The following is a 25,506-nucleotide window of genomic DNA, read 5'->3' as shown; positions in this document are numbered from 1 at the left end:
GATCTGTCTCTCCAGACCGAGAATGGTGTTGCGTGCAGTTGCATGTGGGACTGCGTAAGTTTCCAGCCATCCAGTGTTTGCCTCTACCATAGTAAGCACGTACTGCTTACCAGAACGAGAACGTGGTAGAGTGATGTAGTCAATCTGCCAAGCTTCACCATACCTGTATTTGGACCATCTGTCACCATACCACAAGGGCTTAATTCTCTTTGCCTGCTTAATAGCAGCACAAATGTCACAGTCATGGATGACTTGTGTGATGGCATCCATGGAAATGTCTATGGATCTGTCACGAGCCCATTGGTATGTTGCATCTCTGCCTTGATGTCCTGACGAATCGTGAGCCCACCGAGCTAAGAATATCTCACCTCGGTGTTTCCAGTCGAGATCAAGTTCAGAGTCCTTGTCTACTTGAGAAACTCTTGCAGCTAGATCTGCCTGATGGTTGTGCTGCTGTTCCTCAGTAGCTTTGCTCTTGGGAATGTGAGCATCAATGTGTCTCACTTTCACTGGAATTCTCTCGATTCGATCAGCAATGTCTTGCCACAGTTCAGCCGCCCAGATGGGTTTTCCTTTCCTCTGCCAGCCATTCTTTTTCCAGTTCTTTAGCCAACCCCATAGAGCATTGGCTACCATCCATGAGTCGGTGTAGAGATAAAGCTTTGGCCATCTCTCACGTTCAGCCACGTCGAGAGCTAGCTGGACAGCTTTTACCTCTGCAAACTGACTGGATTCTCCTTCTCCATCCTTCGCCTCTGCAACTCGGCGTGTTGGACTCCACACGGCAGACTTCCACCTTCGCTTGTTCCCGACGAGACAACAGGAACCGTCTGTGAACAAAGCATATTTCTTTTCATCATCAGAAAGGTCATTGTAAGGAGGAGCTTCCTCAGCACGAGTTACTCTCTCCTCTGGAGGTTTAGCACAGTTGGTATCTTCAGGCCAACTTGAGATCACCTCCACCAGACCAGGTCTTTCAAGATTTCCCATTCGAGCTCTCTGTGTTATCAGGGCCATCCACTTAGACCAGGTGGAATCTGTGGCATGATGTGGTGTGGAACCTTTGCCTTTGAACATCCAATTCAAAACTGGCAATCTGGGAGCTAAGAGAAGTTGTGACTCAGTTCCAATTACTTCAGAAGCTGCTTTCACTCCTTCATAGGCAGCTAGAATCTCTTTCTCTGTTGGAGTGTAATTAGCCTCTGAACCTCTGTAACCTCGACTCCAGAAACCAAGAGGTCGTCCACGTGTCTCACCTGGAGCTTTTTGCCACAAGCACCAGGTTGGACCATTGTCACCTGCAGCCGTGTACAAAATGTTCTTAATGTCTGGACCATCTCGCACAGGTCCCAGACCCACTGCTTGGACTACTTCTTGCTTTATCTGGTCAAAGGCTGCTTGTTGTTCAGGTCCCCAGTGGAAACTGTTCCTCTTTCGAGTCACATCATACAGAGGTTTCACAATCTGACTGTATCCAGGAATGTGTAGTCTCCAAAATCCCACTATCCCCAAGAAACGTAGAGTTTCTTGCTTGTTCGTGGGATTTGCCATGGTAGAGACTCTATTTACCACATCCACTGGAATGTGTCGGCGTCCATCCTGCCACTGCACTCCCAGAAACTGGATCTCTGTGGTAGGACCTTTCACTTTGTCTCTCTTGATGGCAAAACCTGCATTCAGGAGAATGTCCATGATTTTGTTACCTTTCTCGAAGACTTCCTCAGCAGTTTTACCCCAGACGATGATATCATCGATGAACTGGATGTGTTCTGGAGCACCACCTTCCTCCAGAGCATCGTGGATTACTGCATGACAGATGCTGGAGCTGTGGATCCAGCCCATTGGCAGTCTGTTGAAAGTGTACTGGATTCCTCTCCAGGTGAAAGCAAACTGAGGCCTGCATTCCTCTGCTATGGGAATAGAGAAGAAGGCATTAGCAATGTCTATGGTAGCATACCATTTGGCCTCTTTGGATTCCAGCTCATACTGGAGTTCCATCATGTCTGGTACTGCTGCACTCATAGGCGGAGTTACTTCATTCAGGGCTCGGTAGTCCACTGTCAGACGCCAGTCTCCATTCGGCTTTCGCACAGGCCACACTGGACTGTTGAAAGGTGAATGAGTTTTGCTGATGACTTTCTGACTCTCCAACTGACGAATCAGATTCTGAATGGGCAACAAAGAGTCACGGTTGGTTCTGTATTGTCTGTGATGCACAGTCCGAGAAGCAACCGGCAACTTAATGTCCTGAATCTTGTGTTGTCCCACAACTGCAGATTCATCAGAAAGCTCAGGTCTAGCAGACAGCTTCAGTTTTTGTCCATCAATTTCTACAGAAGCTACTTCAAAAGCCCATGCAGGATTAGTGTTTGCTTATCTGAAGGCCAAGTCCAGCAGTTCGCAGAAGAAGCAGGCAGGGAGAACAGGCTGAAACACCAAACTCCCCCAACTCCCAAACCGAACTGAACTGAGGAAAAAATTTTCCAACCGCTTCACAATCTAAAGCTGAATTTTTGTTTATCAACCAATGAAATTCGTTTAGAATATCAGAATGTTTTGGTTCTAGTACCAAAAACATTAGCCAGTGTGTTCCAGCAGTGTTTGTTCTTAAAGGCACAGCCTCAAACGACCACAGTCCACCCCTTTCTAAACAATTTCATTGGCTGTTCGTACTGTCCATCCAATCCAGAACAATATTTACAGTTTGTAAGTCAAGTTCATAGTCCATTCCGGCTATACTCAGATGTAGATGATTCAGAAGTCCAAGAAAATCCAAAATCAAGAAAATGGAAAACAGTTTGTCTCTCCGCAGACGAAGCGAAGAAAAAGGGAAACAGGGACTCAGGGACTCTCAGTTGACTCAGGGCTCTCAGGGTTCTCAGGGTTCGTGCCCCACGTTGGGCGCCAATAAATGTGGTGGGTTGAGAGAGGGCTTAGCTCTCCCTCCTCCACAGAGTAAGAAACCACGGCTAACTCAGTCGAAGAGCAAAAGCTATATATTTACAAGCATATATGGAAAGCAGGTTATATATAACACAATATATACAGGTATTTACAATATATACACAGAAATACACAGCAAAGACAAATAACACAACAAAAATCCCTCCCTCAGGGAGGGATCCCCTCTTTGGAACCCCCTCTCTCCCCCCCTTACCTCCCTTTTTCCCCAAAAAGGGGTTAGAGAGAGAGAAAGGCAAGTTACTAAGGAAAAGAGTTGTTAGCAAGCTTCAAAAGCCCATGCAGGATTAGTGTTTGCTTATCTGAAGGCCAAGTCCAGCAGTTCGCAGAAGAAGCAGGCAGGGAGAACAGGCTGAAACACCAAACTCCCCCAACTCCCAAACCGAACTGAACTGAGGAAAAAATTTTCCAACCGCTTCACAATCTAAAGCTGAATTTTTGTTTATCAACCAATGAAATTCGTTTAGAATATCAGAATGTTTTGGTTCTAGTACCAAAAACATTAGCCAGTGTGTTCCAGCAGTGTTTGTTCTTAAAGGCACAGCCTCAAACGACCACAATCACTTTTGCAATCCGTTTGCCTGAGTCGTTATTTCTGCCTGTGGTGGGGAGGGGATCTGCCCCCAACCCATTACACCTTCCCATACTATGACTCTGTGACCTCAGGAGGTCCCTTCCAACCCCTCCCAATCTCTGAATCTGTGAATTCAGAAGGTCCCTTCCAGCCCCTTCCATTCTGTGACTCTCTGACCTCAGGAGGTCCCTTTCAGCCCCTCCTAGTCTACTGCTGTATGATATCTGCAGGTACCTTCCCGACCCTCCCACTCCATGACTCTGTGACCTCAGGAGGTCCCTTCCAGCCCCTCCCATTCCAGGCCTCTATGACCTCAGGAGGTCCCTTCCAGCCCCTCCCATTCTACAGTCAGTGACCTCAGGAGGTCCCTTCCAGCCCCTCCCATTCTGTGACTCTCTGGCCTCAGGAGGTCCCTTCCAGCACCTCCCATTCTATGACTCTGTGACCTCAGGAGGTTCCTTCCAGCCCCTCCCATTCTTTTACTCTGTGACTTCATGAGGTCCGTTCCAACACCTCCAGTCCTAGGACTCTTTGACCTGTGCAGGTCCCTTCCAGCCCCTCCCATTGTGAGACTCTGGGACCTCAGGAGGTCCTTTCCAGCCTCTCCGATTCTATTGCTCTTTCACCTCAGAACGTCCCATCCAGCCCCTCACATTCCAAGCCTCTGTGACCTCAGGAGGTCCCTTCCAGTGCCTCCCATTCTATGACTCTGTGACCTCAGGAGGTCCCTCCCAGCCCCTCCGATTCTTTGACTCTGTGACCTCAGGAGGTCCCTTCCTTCCCTCCCATTCTACACTCCGTGACCTCAGGGGGTCCCTTCCAGCCCCTCCCATTCTATGACTCTGTGACCTCAGGAGGTCCCTTCCAGCCCCTCCCATTCTATGATTCTGTCACTTCATGAGGTCCCTTCCAACCCCTCCAATCCTAGGACTCTTTGACCTGTGCAGGTCCCTTCCAGCCCCTCCCATTCTGAGACTCTGGGACCTCAGGAGGTCCTTTCCAGCCTCTCCCATTCTATTGCTCTTTCACCTCAGAATGTCCCATCCAGCCCCTCACATTCCAAGCCTCTGTGGCCTCAGGAGGTCCCTTCCAGTCCCTCCCATTCTATGACTCTGTGACCTCAGTAGGTCCCTCCCAGCCCCTCCGATTCTTTGACTCTGTGACCTCAGGAGGTCCCTTCCTTCCCCTCCCATTCTACACTCCGTGACCTCAGGGGGTCCCTTCCAGCCCCTCCCATTCTATGACTCTGTGACCTCAGCAGGTCCCTCCCAGACCCTCCCATCCTATGACTCTGTGACCTCAGGAGATCCCTTCCAGCCACTCCCAGTCTATGACTCTTTGACCTCAGGAGGTCCCTTCCAGCCTCTCCCATTCTACACTCTGTGACCTCGGGAGGTCACTTCAGGCCCCTCCCATTCTTAGGCTCTCTGACCTCAGGAGGTCCCTTCCAGCCCCTCCCATTCTATGACTCTCTGACCTCAGGAGGTCCCTTCCAGCCCCTCCCATTCTATGACTCTCTGACCTCAGGAGGTCCCTTCCAGCCTCTCCCATTCTTTGTCTCTGTGACTTAATGAGGTCTCTTCCAGCCCCTCCATCCTAAGACTCTCTGACCTCAGGAGGTCCCTTAGGACCCCTCCCATTCCAGGCCTCTATGACCTCAGGAGGTCCCTTCCTGCCCCTCCCATTCTATGACTCTGTGATATCAGAAGGTCAATTCCAGCCCCTCCCATTCTTTGACTGTGTGACCTCCGGAGATCCCTTCAAGCCCCTCACATGCTACACTCGGTGATCTCGGAAGGTAACTTCAGGCCCCTCCCATTCTTTGTCTCTGTGACCTCAGGAGGTCCCTTCCAGCAACTCCCTTTCCAGGCCTCTGTGACCTCAGGAGGTCCCTTCCAGCCCCTCCCATTCTATGATTCTGAGACCTCAGGAGGTCCCTTCCAGCCCCTCCCATTCTGTCACTCTGTGACCTCAGGAGACCCCTTGCAGGCCCTCCCATTCTATGACTCTGTGACCTCAGCAGGTCCCTTCCAAACCCTCACATTCTACACTTAGTGCCCTCAGGAGGTCCCTTCCAGTCACTCCCAGTCTATGACTCTGTGACCTCAGGAGGTCCCTTCCAGCCCCTCCCATTCTATGACTCTGTGATCTCAGAGGTCACTTCCGGCCCCTCCCATTCTATGACTCTATGACTTCAGGAGGTCCCTTCCAGCAACTCCCTTTCCAGGCCTCTGTGACCTCAGGAGGTCCCTTCCAGCCCCTCCCATTCTGTCACTCTGTGACCTCAGGAGACCCCTTGCAGCCCCTCCCGTTCTATGACTCTGTGACCTCTGCAGGTCCCTTCCAAACCCTCACATTCTACACTTAGTGCCCTCAGGAGGTCCCATCCAGTCACTCCCAGTCTATGACTCTGTGACCTCAGGAGGTCCCTTCAAGCCCCTCCCATTCTATGATTCTGTCACTTCCTGAGGTCCCTTCCAACCCCTCCAATCCTAGGACTCTTTGACCTGTGCAGGTCCCTTCCAGCCCCTCCCATTCTGAGACTCTGGGACCTCAGGAGGTCCTTTCCAGCCTCTCCCATTCTATTGCTCTTTCACCTCAGAACGTCCCATCCAGCCCCTCACATTCCAAGCCTCTGTGACCTCAGGAGGTCCTTTCCAGTCCCTCCCATTCTACACTCCGTGACCTCAGGGGTCCCTTCCAGCCCCTCCCATTCTATGACTCTCTGACCTCATCAGGTCCCTTCCAGCCCTTCCCATACTATGACTCTTTCACCTCAGGAGGTCCCTTCCAGCCCCTCCCATTCTGTCACTCTGTGACCTCAGGAGGTCCCTTCCACCCCCTCCCATTCTATGACTGTGAACTCAGGAGGTCCTGGGGTGGTTTAGGTTGGGTGTTGGCCCAGATGCCACTACGCAGGGCACACCTGGGATGTCCCAAGGGTTGGGCCCAGCCCAGGGGGTGGTCACAGGGACCAGGTATTCCATTCCCATAATGCCCTGCTCCCCTATAAAAAGTCCATGCGGGCTTTTCACTTCGTCTTTCGTCCTCTGTTGCTGCCTAGGTACAATGGCTGTGCTGCCTCCCTTGGGCCTCCCCAGGCCCAAGGCTCGGTTGGGGGGGGAGGAAAGAGCCCTGGGGGAGGGTTTGGGTGTACCCCCAGGTGGGGATGGGATGTTCTTGGGTGTGTTCTGGGATCTCTCTCTTTGTCACGGTGCTTGTGGCTCTCTGTATTTTTTCCTAGTCAATGTCTAGGAAGGAAATATAAAGACGTTACATTAGCTGAGGAATACTTTTTAAAATGAATACCTATTTACTACAAACCTTAACTATATTACACGGAGCTCCTTTGCAATGCTGAGGCACACAGCTAAGAAGGTTCAAACCAAAAGAAAATCTTCTTATTTGAACTCATTACGTATGTACACCTTACTGCAATTACTATGGACTAAGTACCTGTAAATACCAAATGCTTACCATTCCTTATGCTTACTAGGTAGACTTAGCAAAACTCTAAATAACAAATCTCTGAAGGACATTACAAGCAGAAATGATGAAATTAGCACCGTTGCTTTCCATCAGAACAGAGCTTTGGTAGACTGGAGTCTTACCAGAGGAAGGGGGTGGCAGTGTGAGGCTGGCTAGCAAGGTATGCCCTAATTGCAATTGTTTCTGCAGTAGGGTCTTAACGACTTGCAGCCTATCTTGTCTGAGCGACCACTGCTCCACCCATTCTGGATTATCTGGTTTCCATTTTAATGTGAGGGTTGGTTGCTGACCAGTAGCCGCTACAGAAAAGGAACAGAAACGAGTTTTGCTCCTAGCTAACTTAAGGCATCTCTGCCCAATAGAGCAACTAGAAGGGTTAACAAGTATGGTCTTACAGTGATTGATTGGTGGTCTTTAAAAGCTAATTACACCGGCTCTTTGCTGACCCATGTTGTTTGGATACCTTCTAAACCCATGACTCCAGAGTTTGCCATCAGCAGTGGCTAGTGACCATTCCATTTATGGCAAGGTATAATAGTGACATCAGCTCCAGCATCCACAATCCTTGAAAGTTGTATAGTTTGTCCACAAGGGTGTCTGATTGTTACAGTCTGTTCTGCTTTTCCCTTTTGGATTTCTAGGGCCAAGAAGCTATTGAGAAGCCACCTGGAGTACTGCATCCAGTTCTGGAGCCCCTGTTAGGATCTGGATGTGCTGGAAGGTGTCCAGAGAAGGGCCATGAGGATGATCAGAGGGCTGGAGCACCTCTCCTGTGAGGACAGACTGGGAGAGTTGGGGTGTTCAGTCTGGAGAAGACAAGCCTCCAAGGAGACCTTATTGTGGCCTTCCAGTATCTGAAAGGGGCCTACAAGAAAGCTGGTGTGGCACTTTTTAGGGTGTCAGGTAATGATAGGACTAGGGGGAATGGAAAAAAAATAGAAATGGGTAGCTTCAAGTTGGATATTAGGAAGAAATTCTTCCCCATGAGGGTGGGGAGACACTGGAACAGGAGGTGGTAGGAGCCCCATCCCTGGATGTTTTTAAGGCCAGGCTGGATGTGGCTCTGAGCAACTGCTGTTAAGTATTATACTAATGGGATCTCTCTGGGAAAGAGTCTCATACAGTTTTCCCTTTTGCAACCATATCCTCTAGATCTGGTCTAGTTGTGCGACTAAGGGTTTCTTAATGTATAGGCAAGATGGCCCTGCGTTTTCAGAGAGGACAGTGATACCACTTGTAATGCATCCAGTAAGAGATGAGCTGCAGCCTGCCTGACACACACTCCCCTGCACACTGGAAAGGCCAGGCAATAAAGAGAGCATTACAAATAGTGGTTGTGCTGTTTGATAAATTCAGTTCATCTGGAAATGGAGGGACAAACCCTAAGTGACTTTCCCTGCCCACGAACTGCGCCAGGGGAGGTTCAGGCTGGATGTTAGGAAAAAGTTCTACACAGAGAGAGTGATTGCCCCTAGGAATGGGCTGCCTGGGGAGGTGGTGGAGTCGCCAACATTGGAGGTTTTCAGGAGAAGACTTGATGGGGTGCTTGGTGCCATGGGTTAGTTGTTTAGGTGGTGTTGGATTGGTTGATGGGTTGGACGCGATGATCTGGAAGGTCTCTTCCAACCTGGTTTATTCTATGTATTCTATGTATTCTATATGGGTGGAACCTCCTTGTCCTCAAATCCTGTTAGAAGCCTTAGGCACTCGGGACTCAACTGGTATTAGCTGAGCAATTGTGGTCCCAACAGGAGTGCTAACAGGAGGGGTAATGGTATAGAGCATAACTTTTATAACCCAGTCATGATGAGACTCTATTAAACTGGGAGCTATAAAGATGCCCTGTCTCGAGGTAGACAATCTGCCCATGAACAGAGCACAGGGTAGAAGCCCGTGCTTTTCAGACTCCACAACAACATTGGTGGACTCAAGAGTGACGTCCACTGCAGTTGTGTATCCTGACTTTAACCCATAGGTAGCTATGGCTTGTTTAGCTTCTTTTAACATTTTCTAGTCCAGAGATTGCCATATTCTTTGTTGACCTTCTAATACCACAGGAGATGCATGTACAGGAAAATCTACAGATTCTCCATCTATTCCTGCATTTCTCACAATACCTTTCCACAAGCTCAGCGCAGCAGTTCCTCGTCCCTCCCACCTCCCAATCCCTTACACTATCCCTTACACTTCAGAATTCGATTGTAGCCTCCATCGCAGGGAGATGCTGAGAATGCCTGGGATCTGAGAGGCAGGGAGGGTAGCGCAGCTGGAGCCGCTGGGGAGGGGCCACCACTGGGGCCACTGGGGCCACCACCATGGGGATAGCCACCGGGGCCACTGGGGTCCTTGCTGTGACTGCTGCCATGGGGGCAGCTGCCGGGGCCACCGCTACAGTCGGTGCTGCTGGTGTCGGTGGTGCATTGATCGGTGCTGCCTTGGTCGGGGCAGTCGGGGCCGCCGGGGCTCACGAGGGCCATCGGGGCTCATGGGGGCTGCCGGGGCTCATGGGTGCTGCTGGAGCTCGCGGGAGGGGTGCGGTCATAAAAATGCCGTAACCACGAGCCTCCAAGCACTCCATTTTTCCTAAGAGGAGCTGTAGAACAAAGTTGGTGCTGTTTGGTTTCTCAACATCGGTGTTTTCGTCTTCCGAATCCCAGCTGTCTCTGTCGGTATTAGAGGAATCTCAGAGTATAGCTCACAGTATCACCAAGGTTGGAAGAGACCTCAAAGAGTCCAAGCTGTCACCACAGACCTCATGACTAGACCATGGCACCAAGTGCCACGTTCAATCCCCTCTTGAACATCTCCAGGGACGGTGACTCCACCACCTCCCTGGGCAGCAGCATTCCAATGACTGAACAACTCTCTCAGTGAAGAACTTTCTCCTCACCTCGAGCCTAAACTTCCCCTGGCACAGCTTGAGACTGTGTCCCCTTGTTCTGGTGCTGGTTGCCTAAAAGAAGAGACCAACCCCTTCCTGGCTACAACCACCCTTCAGGTAGTTGTAGAGAGCAATGAGGTCACCCCTGAGCCTCCTCTTCTCCAGGCTAAACAATCCCAGCTCCCTCAGCCTCTCCTCATAGGGCTTGTGCTCAAGGCCTCTCCCCAGCCTTGTTGCTCTTCTCTGGACATGTTCAAGTGTCTTGATATCCTTCTTAAATTGAGGGGCTCAGAAGTGGACACAGTTCTCAAGGTGTGGCCTAACCAGTGCAGAGTACAGGGGCACAATGACTTCCCTGCTCTGCTGCATGCATTAAATCAAACCTGGAATTTAAATGCCTGTCAAAATTCAATTGTAGCACACTAGTAAGGTGTTTTGAGCATCAGGACATGTGGGATCATAATTTGCTCTCTGCCCCATTAGAGCCTCAGGAATTAGATATTTCAGGGACCTTACAAGCAGAAATCTGTGTGTACCTGCAGCAGAGATCTGGAGCTGATACAGTACTATGATCTTTAATCACACTCCCTTTGCCTTAAAGCCATGCAGGCTTAGCCTAACAGCTGAATGAGATGATCATGGAGGTTTGTAGAACAAAGTTGAACACATAGCAGCCAGGATAATCTTGCTTCAAATTGCTACAGCAAAGCACCAGCTCAGCTAAGGGAACTGGCATCTTGGATTGCAAAACAAGACAAGGAAACATCAAAAGTGTTGCTTGAATTAGCCACTGATGTGGAGAGTGTCAGCCCTGCCAGGCTGCAAAATCGAGCTGCTGCTGTTCTTTGTTCCCAGCTCCCAGTCAGGGCTGGACAGAATGTGATGGTCTGTGTTGTGCACACTGAAGTGATCATTCCAAACATAGACATAAGAGTATTACAAACTGGGTTGTGAATATTGCTGATTGGATTAATCCTGGTGTTGGCAGTGCCCTGTTCATTCTCATGTCTGCAAAGGGCCCTGCAGAGGATAATGAGCCCTGGGCAGGAAGGAGGAATTGTAGATAAAGCAGGTGGCCATGGGCAGCTTTAACCTTGAACTAAGCAGAGTTCTGCCCTTGAATCAGGAATGTAAACAGCTCCAGGAATGAAGATCTGTGAACAACAAAGGAAGAAACAGAGAGAACTCCACAGGCTACCAAAAGGGGGAGAGAGGTGCCTGGACACCAAGCCTAAACCAATCACTTGAGTACAAAGGGCACATGGACACAGAAAGAAAAAGATATAAGCCATGATGTGTATGAATCAAGTGGCCTCTGCTGCTGGCTGGTGCTTGAGCACATCTTGGTGTCATCCTTTTCCTTGGCCACCAGCACTGCATAGCCTTAGCTGTTGAGTTTTTCCAGTTCTCTGGATCACTTCTTCCTGTTGTTTGTTTGGAGAACCTTGAGTTTTCCCTTCCATCAGCTAGCCAGGAGAAGTTCTCCTCACCTTTCACTGCCTGTTTTAGAATCTCTTGGGTTTGTCACAAGACATTGGTTTGGTCACCAGCTGTGTTCAGACTTATCCCAAACCTTCACAAAGTACAATTTGGAAGGTTCATACCAGAGAGGACGCCAAAGAAATGTCCCTCAAAGGGCAGAGCTGCTATGCATGAGGCCATCCAGAGGTGTCAGGAAATGGCAGGGAGAGCTGAGACAGATCAGGGAAGGGATGGAAATGGCAGGGGGAGAGCTGGCTGGGGAAGCAAGATTGGTGTCAGCAGCCTGAAGGGAAAGAGCTGCAGGCATGGGACAGTGTAGGAGAGGCTGCTGTAGGGATGGCCAAGGGCTCTGGCAAGGATGAGAGGCCCAACAGGACCAAGGTATTTTTCCCCTTGGCTGTGCCAGTTGACTCTGCCACCAAGGCCTGTGAGGAAAAACTTTGCTTTGAGGTTTTCAGGCATTACTATTCCAAGGGCAGTGGTCAGGGCTTGGTCTTTCTGCTTCCTAGACCAAAGGCAAGTTTTTCTGCCCTGTACTTTGCCTTTGTCTCCCTGCAATCCTGGCCTCTAACAAGCTGCTCTAAGGAGTCCCTGGGGAGCCTTTGTCAGGAACAAGCCTCAGTGAGGCCAATCAGTGCTTCAAGGTACTTTGGAGTTTGCTTCTGCCTTGGACTTGTTGAGAGGCTTCTTGGCAGTACCTTGGCAGAGTCTCCTGGCAGTACCTGAGGATGATGTAATCAGCCCCAAATACTCCATGGGGCTCATTAAATACTGCTGAACCTCTCATTATTGCCAAGGTTTCTGCAGCTAATTGGAGAGGTTTTTATTGCACAAAGCATCTGATAAAAATTATTTTTAAAGGTACATTTCATTCCTTTTCAGCAGGAGTTGTCTCTTTGCAAGCAAACCACAGCAATCCTGTCAAGGTCCTGCCCTGGCCACTGCTCATCCTCACAGAGCCCAGAGCCACAGGTGAGAGACAGGATCTGCCTTGCCAGGGGCTGGGGGTCAGGGCTTGGCCCTTTGCATCAATGAAACCCCTCCAGGTTTCCTCAGCAGCAGAGCCACCTTGAGCTGCTTGTCCTGACCTGTCAGCACTGCCTCAGTTCTCTGCTCTCACCACAGCCTGGAGATGCTTCAGTGCCTCCAGTAAAGCTTCCCTTGCATCCACTGTCTCTTTCTGCTCTAACCAGACCCTGGGGACCCTTTCCCAGTATGCTTCACTGGGACCCAGTAACAGTAGAAAAACTTCAGAGTTTGACTCTGACTTTGACTTCTGCAGAGGTTTCATCAGCTTCTCAGTCTCTGAGGTTTACAGGGAGCCTAAAGGTACCAGAGGAGTTATTAAAAGACCTTGGGCTGGTCTTCTGCTGCCCTATTGGGCTGGACTCCTGGGCTGGAAGGCTGATGCTGGCAAGCAGGCAGCCCTGCAGGAGACAGCTCTGGCCAGGAGCAGCTCCTCTGCACAACAGAGCAGGGCTGAGGACACTGCCAGAGGATCTCAGGAAGATCAGGAAGGCAGAGAGAGCTTCAAGATGGCCAGGACTGGGAGGATGATGAGAGCTCACTGAAGGAGAAGTCACTGCAGTCATTGACACAGGGAGGCTGTGGGTGCAGGACACTGCAGCTGTATCTCCTGGAGGCATCTCCATCTTGGCAGCTGATGCTCAGCTGAAGGCTCCTGGAGTGTGCACACAGAAGGATGACCAACGACCTTCAGCTCCATCCTGTAAGCAGCAGTGAGCAGAGCTGGGTAAGGAGAAGGCTTCACTCCCAGCCCCTCTGCCTTTCTCTCTTCCCTTCACTTCTCTGCAGCACTGCAGGCCTGCTCCCTGTTTCTCCACCTCTCCATGGGTGTGGTGGTTTTAGGCTGCGCCTTTAAAATTTAGTGACAGATTTTGAGCAGAAAAGTAGAAACAAAATAAATAGATCACTCTTGGGTGTGAAAAGGAAAAGAAAAGATTATTCTAAACAAATTGATTGGATAAATATCTGGAATCAGAGGAGCTGTACCATAACAATTCTCTCTCTTCTCCTCTGATCTCAGCTGTTTTGCTTTGCTGGGGAGAGATCACCTGCTTTGGCTGCCCTTGGCTAAGTCTAACCCACTGATTTTTTTCTCTCTCCACTCCTCCTTTGTCTCTTGGAACAGGGGTTAGGGGTTAGGGGGAGAGGAAATACCTGTCTCATACTGTCACTCCTGTATGTTCTGTACCTGTTCATTGCATTCCATTGTAGAGTGTAGCTCTTGCTTGTCAATACAGCTTCATTTGCTTCTAACTGAGCTGCTCTGGCAAAGCTAATGCTGGGGGGAAATTTCAACCCACCACAATGGGACTCTTGTTCCCTGGGATTGGGCTGTTGGTCATTTTCTGTTCTGACTCCAGAGGAATCTTCATGGCAGTTCTGTGTCTCTGCTGCAATTGAAGCTGTGATGAATTCTGCCATGGGTTGGTAGTGATAGGACTAAGCTGATCCATTCCTCATGCAGCTCAGGGACAGGGGTTACAATGAGGCTGAGAGAAGTGTGCCCTAACTTGTCAATGCCTTTTTTGTCCTTGGACAGGTTTCCATGGCCAGAGGCAGCAGATGGCCAACAGCAGCTCCTTCACCCACTTCCTCCTCCTGCCATTCCCAGGCACAAGGCAGCTGCAGCTCCTGCACTTCTGCCTCTTCCTGGCCATCTACCTGGCTGCCCTGCTGGGCAATGGCCTCATCATCGCCACCATAGCCTGGGACCACCACCTCCACACCCCCATGTACTTCTTCCTCCTCAACCTCTCCTTCCTTGACCTGGGTGCCATCTCCACCACTGTGCCCAAATCCATGACTAATTCCCTGTGGGACACCAGGGACATCTCCTATGCAGGATGTGCAGCTCAGGTCTTTTTTATCCTCTTTTTGCTTGGCACAGAGTTTTTTCTCCTCACCACCATGTCCTATGATCGCTACATTGCCATCTGCAGACCCCTGCACTATGAGACCCTCCTGGGCAGCAGAGTTTGTCTCCACCTGGCAGCAGCTGTCTGGGCCTGTGGCATTCTCTATGCTGTGCTGCACACAGCCAATACATTTTCCCTGCCCCTCTGCCAGGGCAATGCTGTGAACCAATTCTTCTGTGAAGTGCCCCAGATCCTCAATCTCTCCTGCTCCACATCCTACCTCAGGGAACTTTGGCTCCTTGTGGTCACTTTCTGTTTAGTCTTTGTCTGTTTTGTGTTGATTGTGGTGTCCTATGTGCAGATCTTCAGGGCAGTGCTGAGGATCCCCTCTCAGCAGGGACGCCACAAAGCCTTTGCCACCTGCCTCCCTCACCTGGCTGTGGTCTCCCTGTTTACCAGCACTGGCTCCATTGCCTACCTGAAGCCCTCCTCTCTTTCTTCCCCATCCCAGAACTTGGTTGTTTCAGTTCTGTACTCAGTGGTGCCTCCAGCAGTGAACCCTCTCATCTACAGCCTGAGGAACCAGGAGCTGAAGGCTGCCCTGAGCAAACTGATCCCTGGATGCTTTCAGAAGCAATAAAATCTCTGAGGTCTCCTGCAGAGCATTTCTTTTGTCACTCAGTGCAGACCCAGCCTGGCTGCTGGAGTTCTGGCTGCTGCTGGTGCTGTTCCCCTTGTGAGAATGTTGTTCCCACACAAATGTCTTTCTTCAGACCATTTCTAGTTCAGTGTTGTGCTGTCTGGTGTGACCCAGAGGCTGCAGACATGAGGAGCTGTGCTCTCTTAGTGTTCAGCAATAAAGTACCCTGTTTGTCTGCATTCCATCCTCCAGAGTTGCTTGTCTCAGTTGCTTCCTCCAAGGCTTTTGTGGAGCTGCAGGGTAGTGCCTGTGTGCAGAGGTGGAAGGGCAGAGTCCCAGCACAGCAGCAGTGCCAGGGAGCCCCAGAGCTTGGGCTGTCCTCAGGTGCTCTTTCTTCCCTTCCACCCTCTCCTGCTGAGCCTCTGTGCTGGAGCAAGGCCTGAGTGCTCTGGCAGCTTGGGCACTGTGCTGCTGTGTGGCAGTGCTGGGACTGCAGGCAGGGACAGGCCAGGGCTGCTTGTGGGACAGAGCTTGTCCCCAGAGCAGCACTGCCATCAGAACAGGATGTCTCCTCATGCCTTCATCCCCCAACCCCCCCCCCCCATTACAGACTGTACCTACTCCGAGTCCAAACTGGATACCCTGACCCCCTTCCAGTATAGACTCAGTCCAAACATGTTTCCTTGAACCCCTCCCTTTACAGATGTGGCCTCATCCCAGTTCAAACTAGATCCTACTGTCCTCTAGCCCTGCAGCCTGGGTCCCATCCCAGCACAGAATGTATCCCCTGACTCCATTCCTGGTACTGAATGCATCCATCCCAGTACAAACTGCACATCCTCATGCCCTCCCAGCACAATCTGGTCCCTGTCCCACTCCAAACAGGATCCCTTTCATCCCTCCAAATACCTTGTCCCAATAAAAACTCCATCCTCTGATCCCCTCCCATACAGCCTGGACCCCTCACACTCTAATCAGTCCCCACTAGGCCTACTCCTCCCCTGAACACAGTCCCTTGTTCTAACCCACAGGAGCTGAGCTCATCCCTCAACTCACCCATCCCACCTCAGCCTCTCCCACACCTACCTCTGACCCTGACTTTGTAATCATTTTTCCCCCTGTTCCAGGCCCTTACCCTTGGCATTGAGGCCTTGCCCTTTACCCCAGCCCTCAACAGAGCCCCAGTCCAAGCTGTGTGACTCAGAGCTGGTCCTCACCTAAGCCCTACCCAGCACCCTCAGCAGGACACCAAAGCCTCTCCTCAGCCTTGGCCTGAGCCACAGACTTGAAGGACAGATCTGAGCCCTCAGTCCCAGTCTGCCTCAGCCCCAGTCGTCCATCCTCTGCTATGACTCCTCATTTGCATCCCATCCCACACTTGAGGGATTCTGCTTGCCCCTGGCACAGGGTAGGGGCTGGGAGCTCACAGAGCAGCCTCATGGCCTTGGAAGAAGAGCAGGAGTTGAACTGTGGCTGAGCAGCTGATGGACACAGGGAGCAGATGGGTGGCAATGCCATGGGCAGCTCAGCTGTGCCGCAGAATCTCCTGCAAAGCAGCAGCCGCAAGGCTGGAAAGGGGCTGGGAGGTCACTGCTGGCTCAGCAGCTGATAGAACAGCAGCAAGAAGAGGGCAGGAAAGGGACTGAGAGGACACTTCTTGCTGCAGCAGCTGAGAGGGCAGCCCCTGAATCCTGGATGTCCTCTGTGCTTTTGGCCTCCCAGCTGCCAGAGTCCCCAGTAAGCAGCAGAAGGCATGTGGCAGGCAAGGGACCTGTGTGGCTCCCTGGCCCTGATCACCTGGTGGCCCCTGCAGGAAGAGCCTTGCAGCTGGGTTGTTACCTCCCTGCCACCTGAGGGCCAGAGGGGACAGCAGCAGGGACAGGGATTGGCTGTGGCTGCTGGGGAAGCTGAAAGGTAGCAGCAAGGACCTGCCTTGGAAGGCCCTGCAGAGGTTTCTTGTGCCTGCTCAGCTGCCAGGCCACAAGCAGGCTGAGGCCTTGGGCCATCCTTGGGACATCAGGGGTGGCTGAGAAGCTCCTAGGGCAGGAGGAGCCACATGGCCAGGAGGTGAGTGTGAGGTCACTGCAAACTCCAATCCCTTTGTGTCATTGGCCAGCAGCAGGCCCAGGGCTGGGGACTGTGTCATCCCTTGTGCCTGCCAAACTGAGAGGCAGCAGCAGGAAGGTGCTTTGGCTGTTGCTTTGGAGCTGGAGGATCTGCTGTGTGCCCAGGCAGAAAGGCCTCTGGCAGGGACCATTCCCAATGGCCTGGGATGGAGCAAAGCCTGAGCAGAGTGCAGAAGGCCAAGTGCAGCTGGGCTGTGGCAGGAGGAGTGTGGCCACACAGACACAGAGGTTGTCCTCCCCTGCACTCAGCACTGCTGTGACCACATCTGCAGCATTGGTGTCTGGCTGTGGAGTTCCTTAGTCTGGAGGAATGGAGAGGTACTGGAGAAGCTCCAGAGGAGATCTGCCTGGATGGAGTTTGGAGTCCCTATCTAGAACCTGAAGCTGCTGAGCTTCTGTGGCCTGGTGAAGTGAAGGGTCAGGGGTGATGTGCACCTGCTTGAAGGGGGGTGTCAGCTGATGGAGCTTTTCTGGGTTGTGGAAACAGAAGGAAGCCTTCAGAAAGTGCAACTTAAAGGTTCAGACTGGAGGTGAGAACAAAACAATGTCACTCAAAGTGTAGAGCTGAGGTGCAAGAAGTGATCCAGAAGTGGTCTGGACAGCCCATGTCTGCCTTTGGGTGTCAAGGAACAGGCAGCAAGAGTGGAGAGCCCTGAGTGAAGGTGTGGAAATCTCAGGGTGAGAGCTGGCTGGGGAAGCCAGATGGATGTCAACAGCCTGAAGGGAAAGAGCTGCAGGCATGGGACAGTGAAGCACAGCCTGCAGGAGGGATGGCCAAGGGCTCTGGCAGGGCTGAAAGGCTCAAGAGGGACAAGGTCTTGATCCTCTTCCTTCTGGCAGCAGCTTCTGCCACCATGGCTGCTGAGATGAATTTTTAGTTGGAGGCTCTCAGGATCTGCCTTTCCAAGGCCTGAGGGTCAGAGCTTGGCCTTTCTCTTTCCTAAACCAAGGCCAGGGTTTGTTCAGCTGCACTTTGCCTTTGTCTGCCTTCAATCATGGCCTCCATGGAGCTTCTCTGCCAACCCCTGGGAGGCTTTGTTGCTAATGGCCTTCAGTGAGGCCAATTAATACTTGAAGGAATTTTTGTTATGCTTCTGACTTCTTGAGCAGATTCCTTCAGGCTCCTCTCAGTGTGTGAGGCTCAGGCAATGATCCCCAAGTGCCCTAAGAGCTATTTGTGTCTCTGCAGTTTTCTTCAAGGTTTCAAAGTGCTCCTCACAAACTCCTTTATTATTTATTTTTCTCAGCCACCAAATGACAGAGAGGATAAGGACAAGGCTGACCCTGACTGACTGCAAGGGATCCTGAATTCAAATATATTTCCATGGCTGTGCCTGGATGCAACCACAAAGCACACAGACACAGGGACAGAGCTGGCTGGGTCCAGTGCAAGATAGAAACCTCGACCCTGGTGACTGCAAAGGTGTCTGTCCAAAGACACAGAGAGGTGGAGAGGTGGCTGGCAGAGGGCACCCTGGAGTTCAGTTTCCTTCTGCTGGAGCTCAGGGCAAATGTCGGGAAGAGAAATCCATCGGCGAGGGGGGTGAGGGAAAGACTCGCAGCAATCAATATGATTGATAAGCAAGCTTCAACTTTATTGTTCCACACTTCCTTATTTATAGTCTTATCTTATACATAGTTAATTCTATTCTAATTTAACACACACTATTGGTTACTTTCTAAAAGGTTACATCATGGTTCCACTACTCTGTGGAATTTCCTAATTGCTCTTTTTCCCAGCTCTTGTTCACTTCTTATCTTGTTTGCCTTCCTTCTCAGGGGCAGCTTGACTTCAGCATACCAAGCATCAGAACTTTTCCACAACTCCTACTCCATTGCTATATTAATAACAGAAAGTCCTTCAAGGCCTAATTTGCACAGATGTTCAAACCATTTCCCAACAGGCAAACACTCACAAAGCTTCAATACTCTCCGAGGATGAGAACTGAGCCTGGAGAAGTCTGACTTGGTGCTGGCCCTTGCTGCAGGTTGTGCCTGAGAGATGTCTGACTGGGGGAGATGCTGGACACAGCTGCTGTGATCCAGGGGAGCTCCAAGGCTCTGGCTTTAGGGTCACTGTTTTTAGAGGTGGAGATCATTGACTTCCATCAGGTGTTTCTCTGAGCTGGAGAACCTTGGATGCTGAATCATCCTGGGATCTTTTGCCACTTGCACAGACCCTGAAGTTTTTGACCTCCAAAGTTTTCTGTCACCTCCCTGTTGGCTCTGATCCAAGCACAGATGCACTGAGCTGGCAGGAGGTGACAAACCCCCAAGCCACAGGGAGAGCAGTGCAAGGCTGGGAGAGCGAGGGTGCAGCACACCAAGGACACCTCTCAGGGCTCCATTTCTCTCTGTCCTGATCCATCCCTGGCTTACCCTGGGCTAGTTCATGGCCTAGGCAAGGGGAGCCAAGGGGCCCAGACCTGCAGAGCCTGTGGCTCCTTCTTCAGGCATAGGTGAATGTTACAACTCCCCTTTCCCACAGCCTATCCCCACTCAGCTCACTGTTGCATCTTGATTTGAACAGGGGCTCTTCTCCCCACTTGCCTTTCCCATCAGCCTCAAGGATGCAGCACTTGGTTCTTTTTCACTCCCAGCCTTTCTCATATGGTTTGGTTGCACATCCCATCCCCTCCAGGGCCTCACACAGAAATGAAGGCCATCTCAACATTTCATTACCACTCCCTTTTAGGGTTCTTATAGATTGATTCTATTGCAAACTAAGTCACTAATCAGCATAGATCTACAGGCTGCAGCCCAGGCTCTGGTTGTCTGTCTGGGCTGCAAGTGCTCGCTGCTGTCTCCTGTTGAGCTTCCCATCCACCAGCACCCCCAAGGTCTTTTCTTCATGGCTGCTCTCAAGCCAGTCCCTGCCCAGTCTATATCAGGATCCATGTACATGGTCTCTGTACACAGTGTCCTGTGGGGTGCATGGGGAATGTTTTTAGGACTGTCCCTGGAACCCCAAATAGAAAACCCAGTTATGGTTTTGGTCATGGGGAGGTTACACCAACAACCTGATTTTGGTTGGGCTGTTGTGTTTCAATCTTTGTGTTCTGGGTTGGTGTCCTGAATGGACAAAAAAGCCTCAAGATGGCTCTGAATCAGACAATGAGCCAGGTGGGTGTGCCTTTGGCCACCTTTGAAAAGGTGGTTTTCTATAGGTTGCAATACCAGGGTTTCACCCCTAGATCTGTGTGGCTACTGGCCATTATTGCCTCAGGAAAATCCATAAGTACCAGCCCAAAGAGCCAGAGGGTTGTCTTGCAGTTGTCCACCCTCTGGAAGGAAGCACAAACTTTGCTTGGAAGCTGAACTGTGTTTCAGTTTTGCCCAGACAGGACAAGAGAGACCCCTCACTGCTTCAGCGTTGTAAAGCCCAGAGGACAAACACGCGTCTTGCCAGGCCGAGAGGAGAAACCCCAGAGGAGCTGAGTCCCCAGGACAGTTTCGTTCGACTGGAGCAAGGAGCGAGCGCTGCTGCAAAGGATTACAGCAGAGAAACCTCCTCTCTACAAAGCTTTCAGCTACAAATCTTTTGGGAATAAAGCCTGCCTCAGCAATAAGCTGCAGACACCAACAGAAAGTGAAACGGTGCTCCTGTAGCTTCCACGTGGTCGACGCCATCTTGGTTTGTCTAGATCTTAACGTGTGCCAGGAGGTATCAGGATCAGTGAGTAATTACAATATCTGATTTTTATAAGCATCCATCGAAGGTCTGTTGCCCCAGGGAATTCTGGAGTTCCCCCCCCCCCCATTGTGGGCAATCGCCGGCTGCATTGCCGAGGTTCCTTTTCTTTACAGTTTAAAGTGCTGTTTGTTGTTTCTGGATTTTTGTACATACTGTTTACATTGTTACTTGTTCCTGCTGGTGAGGGAGCTGTTCCACAACCGAACACCTCCAACCTGGAAATAGGTTTGAATTAGTTGTTTGGGTTTTTTTTTTTCGATATTTTTATGATTAATAAATTATTAATATTTTAATTAATCACCCCGCTTCTTGAACATTAAAATATCCTTTTATAGACACCCTCCACAACAAACAGAAGCCAGGAATAGGATAGGTGAAATTTTAATAACACTAATAAGCAAACAGGAATAGACTGTGCAGAAGCACAAAGCAGAGGGAGAGCTGTTAGTCTCTACTGCCCAGCAGCAGGATGATGGTCGGCCTCGGGCAGCAGGGCTCTCTAAGCTTGGTGGTTCCTTGGGAGGATAAATGCCATGGACGAATCCCCACACTTCCTTCTTTCACTTCATTCTTACACCTGAGCTGACCTCATATGGTATGGAATACCTCTTTGGACAGTCTGAGACAGCTGGCTCAGCCGTGTCCCCTCCCAAGGTCTTGCCCTCCCCTCAATGTACTCCTGGGGCAGGGAAATGTTAAAAGGACACAGCTTGGATACTTGTTCAACAGTAGCCAAAACACTGCTGTGCTATCAACTACCGCTGCAAAACCACAGCATTAGAAAGATGCTGTGAGGAAAATTAACTCCAGCTCAGTCCAACCCAATACATAGGATGAGACTCAGACTGTGCTGGGAGATGGCAATGGGATCCCATTTGCACCAGGATCAGGCCACAGCTGCCCTGGAGTCTGGATATCCACTGTGCTGTGCTGGGTGCAGCTGGGGCTGGGAAGGGGTCCAAGGGATGCACTTTGTACTGGCACAGGAAACTGTATGGGAGATGACAAAGTGATGCAGTTTGTCCAGGGATAAGACCACATCTGAGCTGGGAGGGGTTCAGGAGATGCAGTTTGTACTGAGATGTGACCAGGTCTGTACTGGGAAGGGTTTAAAGGATCACAAATTGTGCTGTGTGGGGACCAGAATGCCCTAGAATGTGCTCAGGAAATGCAGCTTGTAGTGGGACAGGGTCCAGGCTGTATGGAGGGCATAAGGGGATCCACGTTTTATTGAGACAAGGCCTAATGTGTACCTGGAGGGATGAAAGGGATCCTCTTTGGACTGGGACAGGGCCCAGACTGTACTGGGAGAGAATGAGGGAGTGCAGTTTGTACTGGGATAGATGCATTCAGTACTGGGAAGGGAGCCAGGGGATAGATTCTGTTCTGGGATGGGACCCAGGCTGCAGTGCTAGAGGACAGTAGGATCCAGTTTGTACTGGGATGAGGCCACATCTGTACTGGGAGGGGATAAAGGAATCATGTTTGGACAGAGTCTATACTGGAAGGGTCAGGGTATCCAGTCTGTAATGGGAGAGGATTGGGGTGTGAAGGCATGAGGAGACCTCCTGTTCTGATGACAGTGCTGCTCTGGAGCTCAGCTCTGTCCCACAAGCAGCCCTGGCCAATCCCTGCCTACAGTCCCAGCACTGCCACACAGCAGCACAGTGCCCAAGCTGCCAGAGCACTCAGACCTTGCGCCAGCACAGAGGTTCAGAAGGAGAGGGTGGAAGGGAAGAAAGAGCAGCTGAGGACAGCCCAAGCTCTGGGGCTCCCTGGCACTGCTGCTGTGCTGGGACTCTGCCCCTCTGCACACAGGCACTGCCCTGCAGCTCCACAGAAGCCTTGGAGGAAGGAACTCAGAGAAACAACTCCTGCAGCATCCTTTATTGTGTTGAATACATACAGGGAGCACAGCTCCTCATGTCTGCAGCCTCTGGGTCACAGCAGACAGGACAACATTGACCCAGAAATGGTCTGAAGAAAGACATTTGTGTGGGAACAACATTCTCACAAGGGGAAAAGCCCCAGCAGCAGCCAGAACTGGAGCAGCCAGGCTGGGCCTGCACTGAGTGACATCAGAACTGCTCTGCAGGAGAAGACAAAGAGTTTATTGCTTCTGAAAGCATCCAGGGATCAGTTGGCACAGGGCAGCCTTGAGCTCCTGGTTCCTCAGGCTGTAGATGAGAGGGTTCACTGCCGGAGGCACCACTGAGTACAGAACTGACACCACCAGATTCAGGGATGGGGAGGAGAGGGAGGAGGGCTTCAGGGTGGCAAAGATGCCAGTGCTGAGAAACAGGGAGACCACAGCCAGGTGAGGGAGGCAGGTGGCAAAGGCTTTGTGGCGTCCCTGCTGAGAGGGGATAATCAGCACTGCCCTGAAGATCTGCACATAGGACACCACAATGAACATGAAACAGACACAGTATAAAGATATGCTGGCCACAAGAATCCAAAGTTCCCTGAGGTAGGATGTGGAGCAGGAGAGATTGAGGATCTGGGGGATTTCACAGAAGAACTGGTCCACAGCATTGCCCTGGCAGAGGGGCAGGGAAAATGTATTGGCTGTGTGCAGCAGAGCATTGAGAGCCCCAGAGGGCCAGACAGCTGCTGCCATGTGGACACAAACTCTGCTGCCCAGGAGAGTCTCATAGTGCAGGGGTCTGCAGATGGCAACATAGCGATCGTAGGACATGGTGGTGAGGAGAAAATACTCTGCTGACATGAAAAAGGCAAAGAGAAATACCTGAGCAACACATCCTGCATAGGAGATGTCCCTGGTGTCCCTCAGAGAATTGACCATGGATTTTGGCACAGTGGCGGAGATGGCACCGAGGTCAAGGAGGGCAAGGTTGAGGAGGAAGAAGTACATGGGGGTGTGGAGGTGGTGGTCCCAGGCTATGGTGGTGATGATGAGGCCATTGCCCAGCAGGGCAGCCAGGTAGATGGCCAGGAAGAGGCAGAAGTGCAGGAGCTGCAGCTGCCTTGTGCCTGGGAATGGCAGGAGGAGGAAGCTGGTGATGGAGCTGCTGTTGGCCATCTGCTGCCTCTGGCCATGGAGACCTGTCCAAGGAGGCAAAGGAAGTGACAAGTTAGGGCACACTTCTCTCAGCCTCATCATAACTTCCCTCTCTGAGCTGCATGAGGAATGGATCAGCTCAGTCCCATCACTACCAACCCATGGCAGAGTTCATCACAGCTTCAAATGCAGCAGGGACCCAGAATTGCCATGAAGATTCCTCTGGAGTCAGAACAGAAAGTGACCAACAGCCCAATCCCAGAGAACAAGAGTCCCATTGTGTTAGGCTGAAATTTCCCCCAGCATTATCTTTGCCAGAGCAGCTCAGTTAGAAGCAAATGAAGCTGTATTGACAAGCAAGAGCTACACTCTGCAATGGACAGGTACAAACATACAGGAGTGACAATATTAGACAGGTATTTACAATTAGCAAACAATACAAAACCCTACTGGTCAGAGACCAGGGAAGCTGTTTCACTGCCCCTAACCTCTACACCCCTATTCCTTGAGAGAAAGGAGGAGTGGAGAGAGAACAAAAGCAGTGGGTTAGACTCAGCCAAGGCCAGGCAAAGCAGGTGATCTCTCCCAAGAGTAGTAAAACAGCTGAGATGAGAAGAGTTATGGTACAGCTCCTCTGATTCCAGATATTTATCCAATCAATTTGTTTAGAATAATCTTTTCTTTTCCTTTTCACAGCCAAGAGTGATCTATTTATTTTGTTTCTACTTTTCTGCTCAAAATCTGTCACTAAATTTTAAAGGCATTGCCTAAAACCACCACACCCATGGAGAGGTGGAGAAACAGGGAGCAGGCCTGCAGTGCTGCAGAGACAGTGAAGGGAAGAGAGAAAGACAGAGGGGCTGGGGGTGAAGCCTTCTCCTTCCCCAGCTCTGCTCACTGCTACTCACAGGATGGAACTGAAGGGCTTTGCTCCTCCTTCTGTGTGCACACTCCAGGAGCCTTCAGCTGAGCTTCAGCTGCCGAGATGGAGATGCCTCCAGGAGCTACAGCTGCAGTGTCCTGCACCCACAGCCTCACTGTGTCAGTGACTGCAGTGACTTCTCCTCCAGTGAGCTCTCAGTCATCCTCCTAGTCCTGGCCATCTTGAAGCTCTCTCTGCCTTCCTCATCTCCCTGAGATCCTCTGGCAGTGTCCTCAGCCCTGCTGTGCTGTGCAGAGGAGCTGCTCCTGGCCAGAGCTCTCTCCTGCAGTGCTGCCTGCTTGCCAGCAGCAATCTCCAGCCCAGGAGCCTGGCCCAGCTCAGCACAACAGGACCAGCCCAAGGCATTTAAAGGAGCCCTCTGGTGGCTTTGGTGCCAAGTCCATGAATCTCAGAGACTGAGAAGCTGATGAAACCTCTCCCGAAGTCAAAGTCAGATTTAAACTCTGAAGTTTCTTCTACTCTTAAGGGGTCCCAGTGAAGCATATTGGGAATGTGTCCCCAGGGTCTCTTTAGAGCAGAAGGAGACAGTGGATGCAAGGGAAGCTTCACTGGAGGCACTGAAGCATCTCCAGGCTGTGGTGAGAGCAGAGAACTGAGGCAGTGCTAACAGGTCAGGAAAAGCAGCTAAAGGTGGCTCTGCTGCTGAGTAAAGCTGGAGAGGTTTCATCGATGCAAAGGGCCAAGCCCTGATCCCCAGCCCCTGGCATGGCAGATCCTGTCCCTCAATTGTGGTTCTGGGCTCTACTAGTAGCAGAGGTGAGTGTGGGTGAGGGCTCTGCTGGGGGCAATGGGGATGAGCTGCAACCAGGGTA

At 51.1% G+C, this 25,506-nt stretch overlaps 1 protein-coding gene and 1 pseudogene across 1 annotated transcript; one reads left to right on the top strand and one right to left on the bottom strand.

Moving 5' to 3' along the window:
• Positions 1–13,930: 13,930 nt before the first annotated feature.
• Positions 13,931–14,909, top strand: LOC128899730 (olfactory receptor 14A16-like; annotated as a pseudogene).
• A 4,511-nt stretch (positions 14,910–19,420) lies between these two features.
• On the bottom strand, positions 19,421–23,673 carry LOC128899729 (olfactory receptor 14A16-like; the record flags this gene model as incomplete). The annotated part of the gene is made up of 2 exons (XM_054179412.1): positions 19,421–19,432; positions 22,885–23,673. Coding segments are annotated over 2 exons (801 nt in total), but the record flags the coding sequence as incomplete, so codon positions are not given.
• Between the last annotated feature and the right edge of the window lie 1,833 nt (positions 23,674–25,506).

The sequence above is a fragment of the Dryobates pubescens genome, unplaced genomic scaffold (assembly GCF_014839835.1).
Source record: "Dryobates pubescens isolate bDryPub1 unplaced genomic scaffold, bDryPub1.pri scaffold_34B_arrow_ctg1, whole genome shotgun sequence".
Taxonomy (NCBI): domain Eukaryota; kingdom Metazoa; phylum Chordata; class Aves; order Piciformes; family Picidae; genus Dryobates; species Dryobates pubescens.
This window is presented reverse-complemented; position numbering and strand designations above follow the sequence as displayed.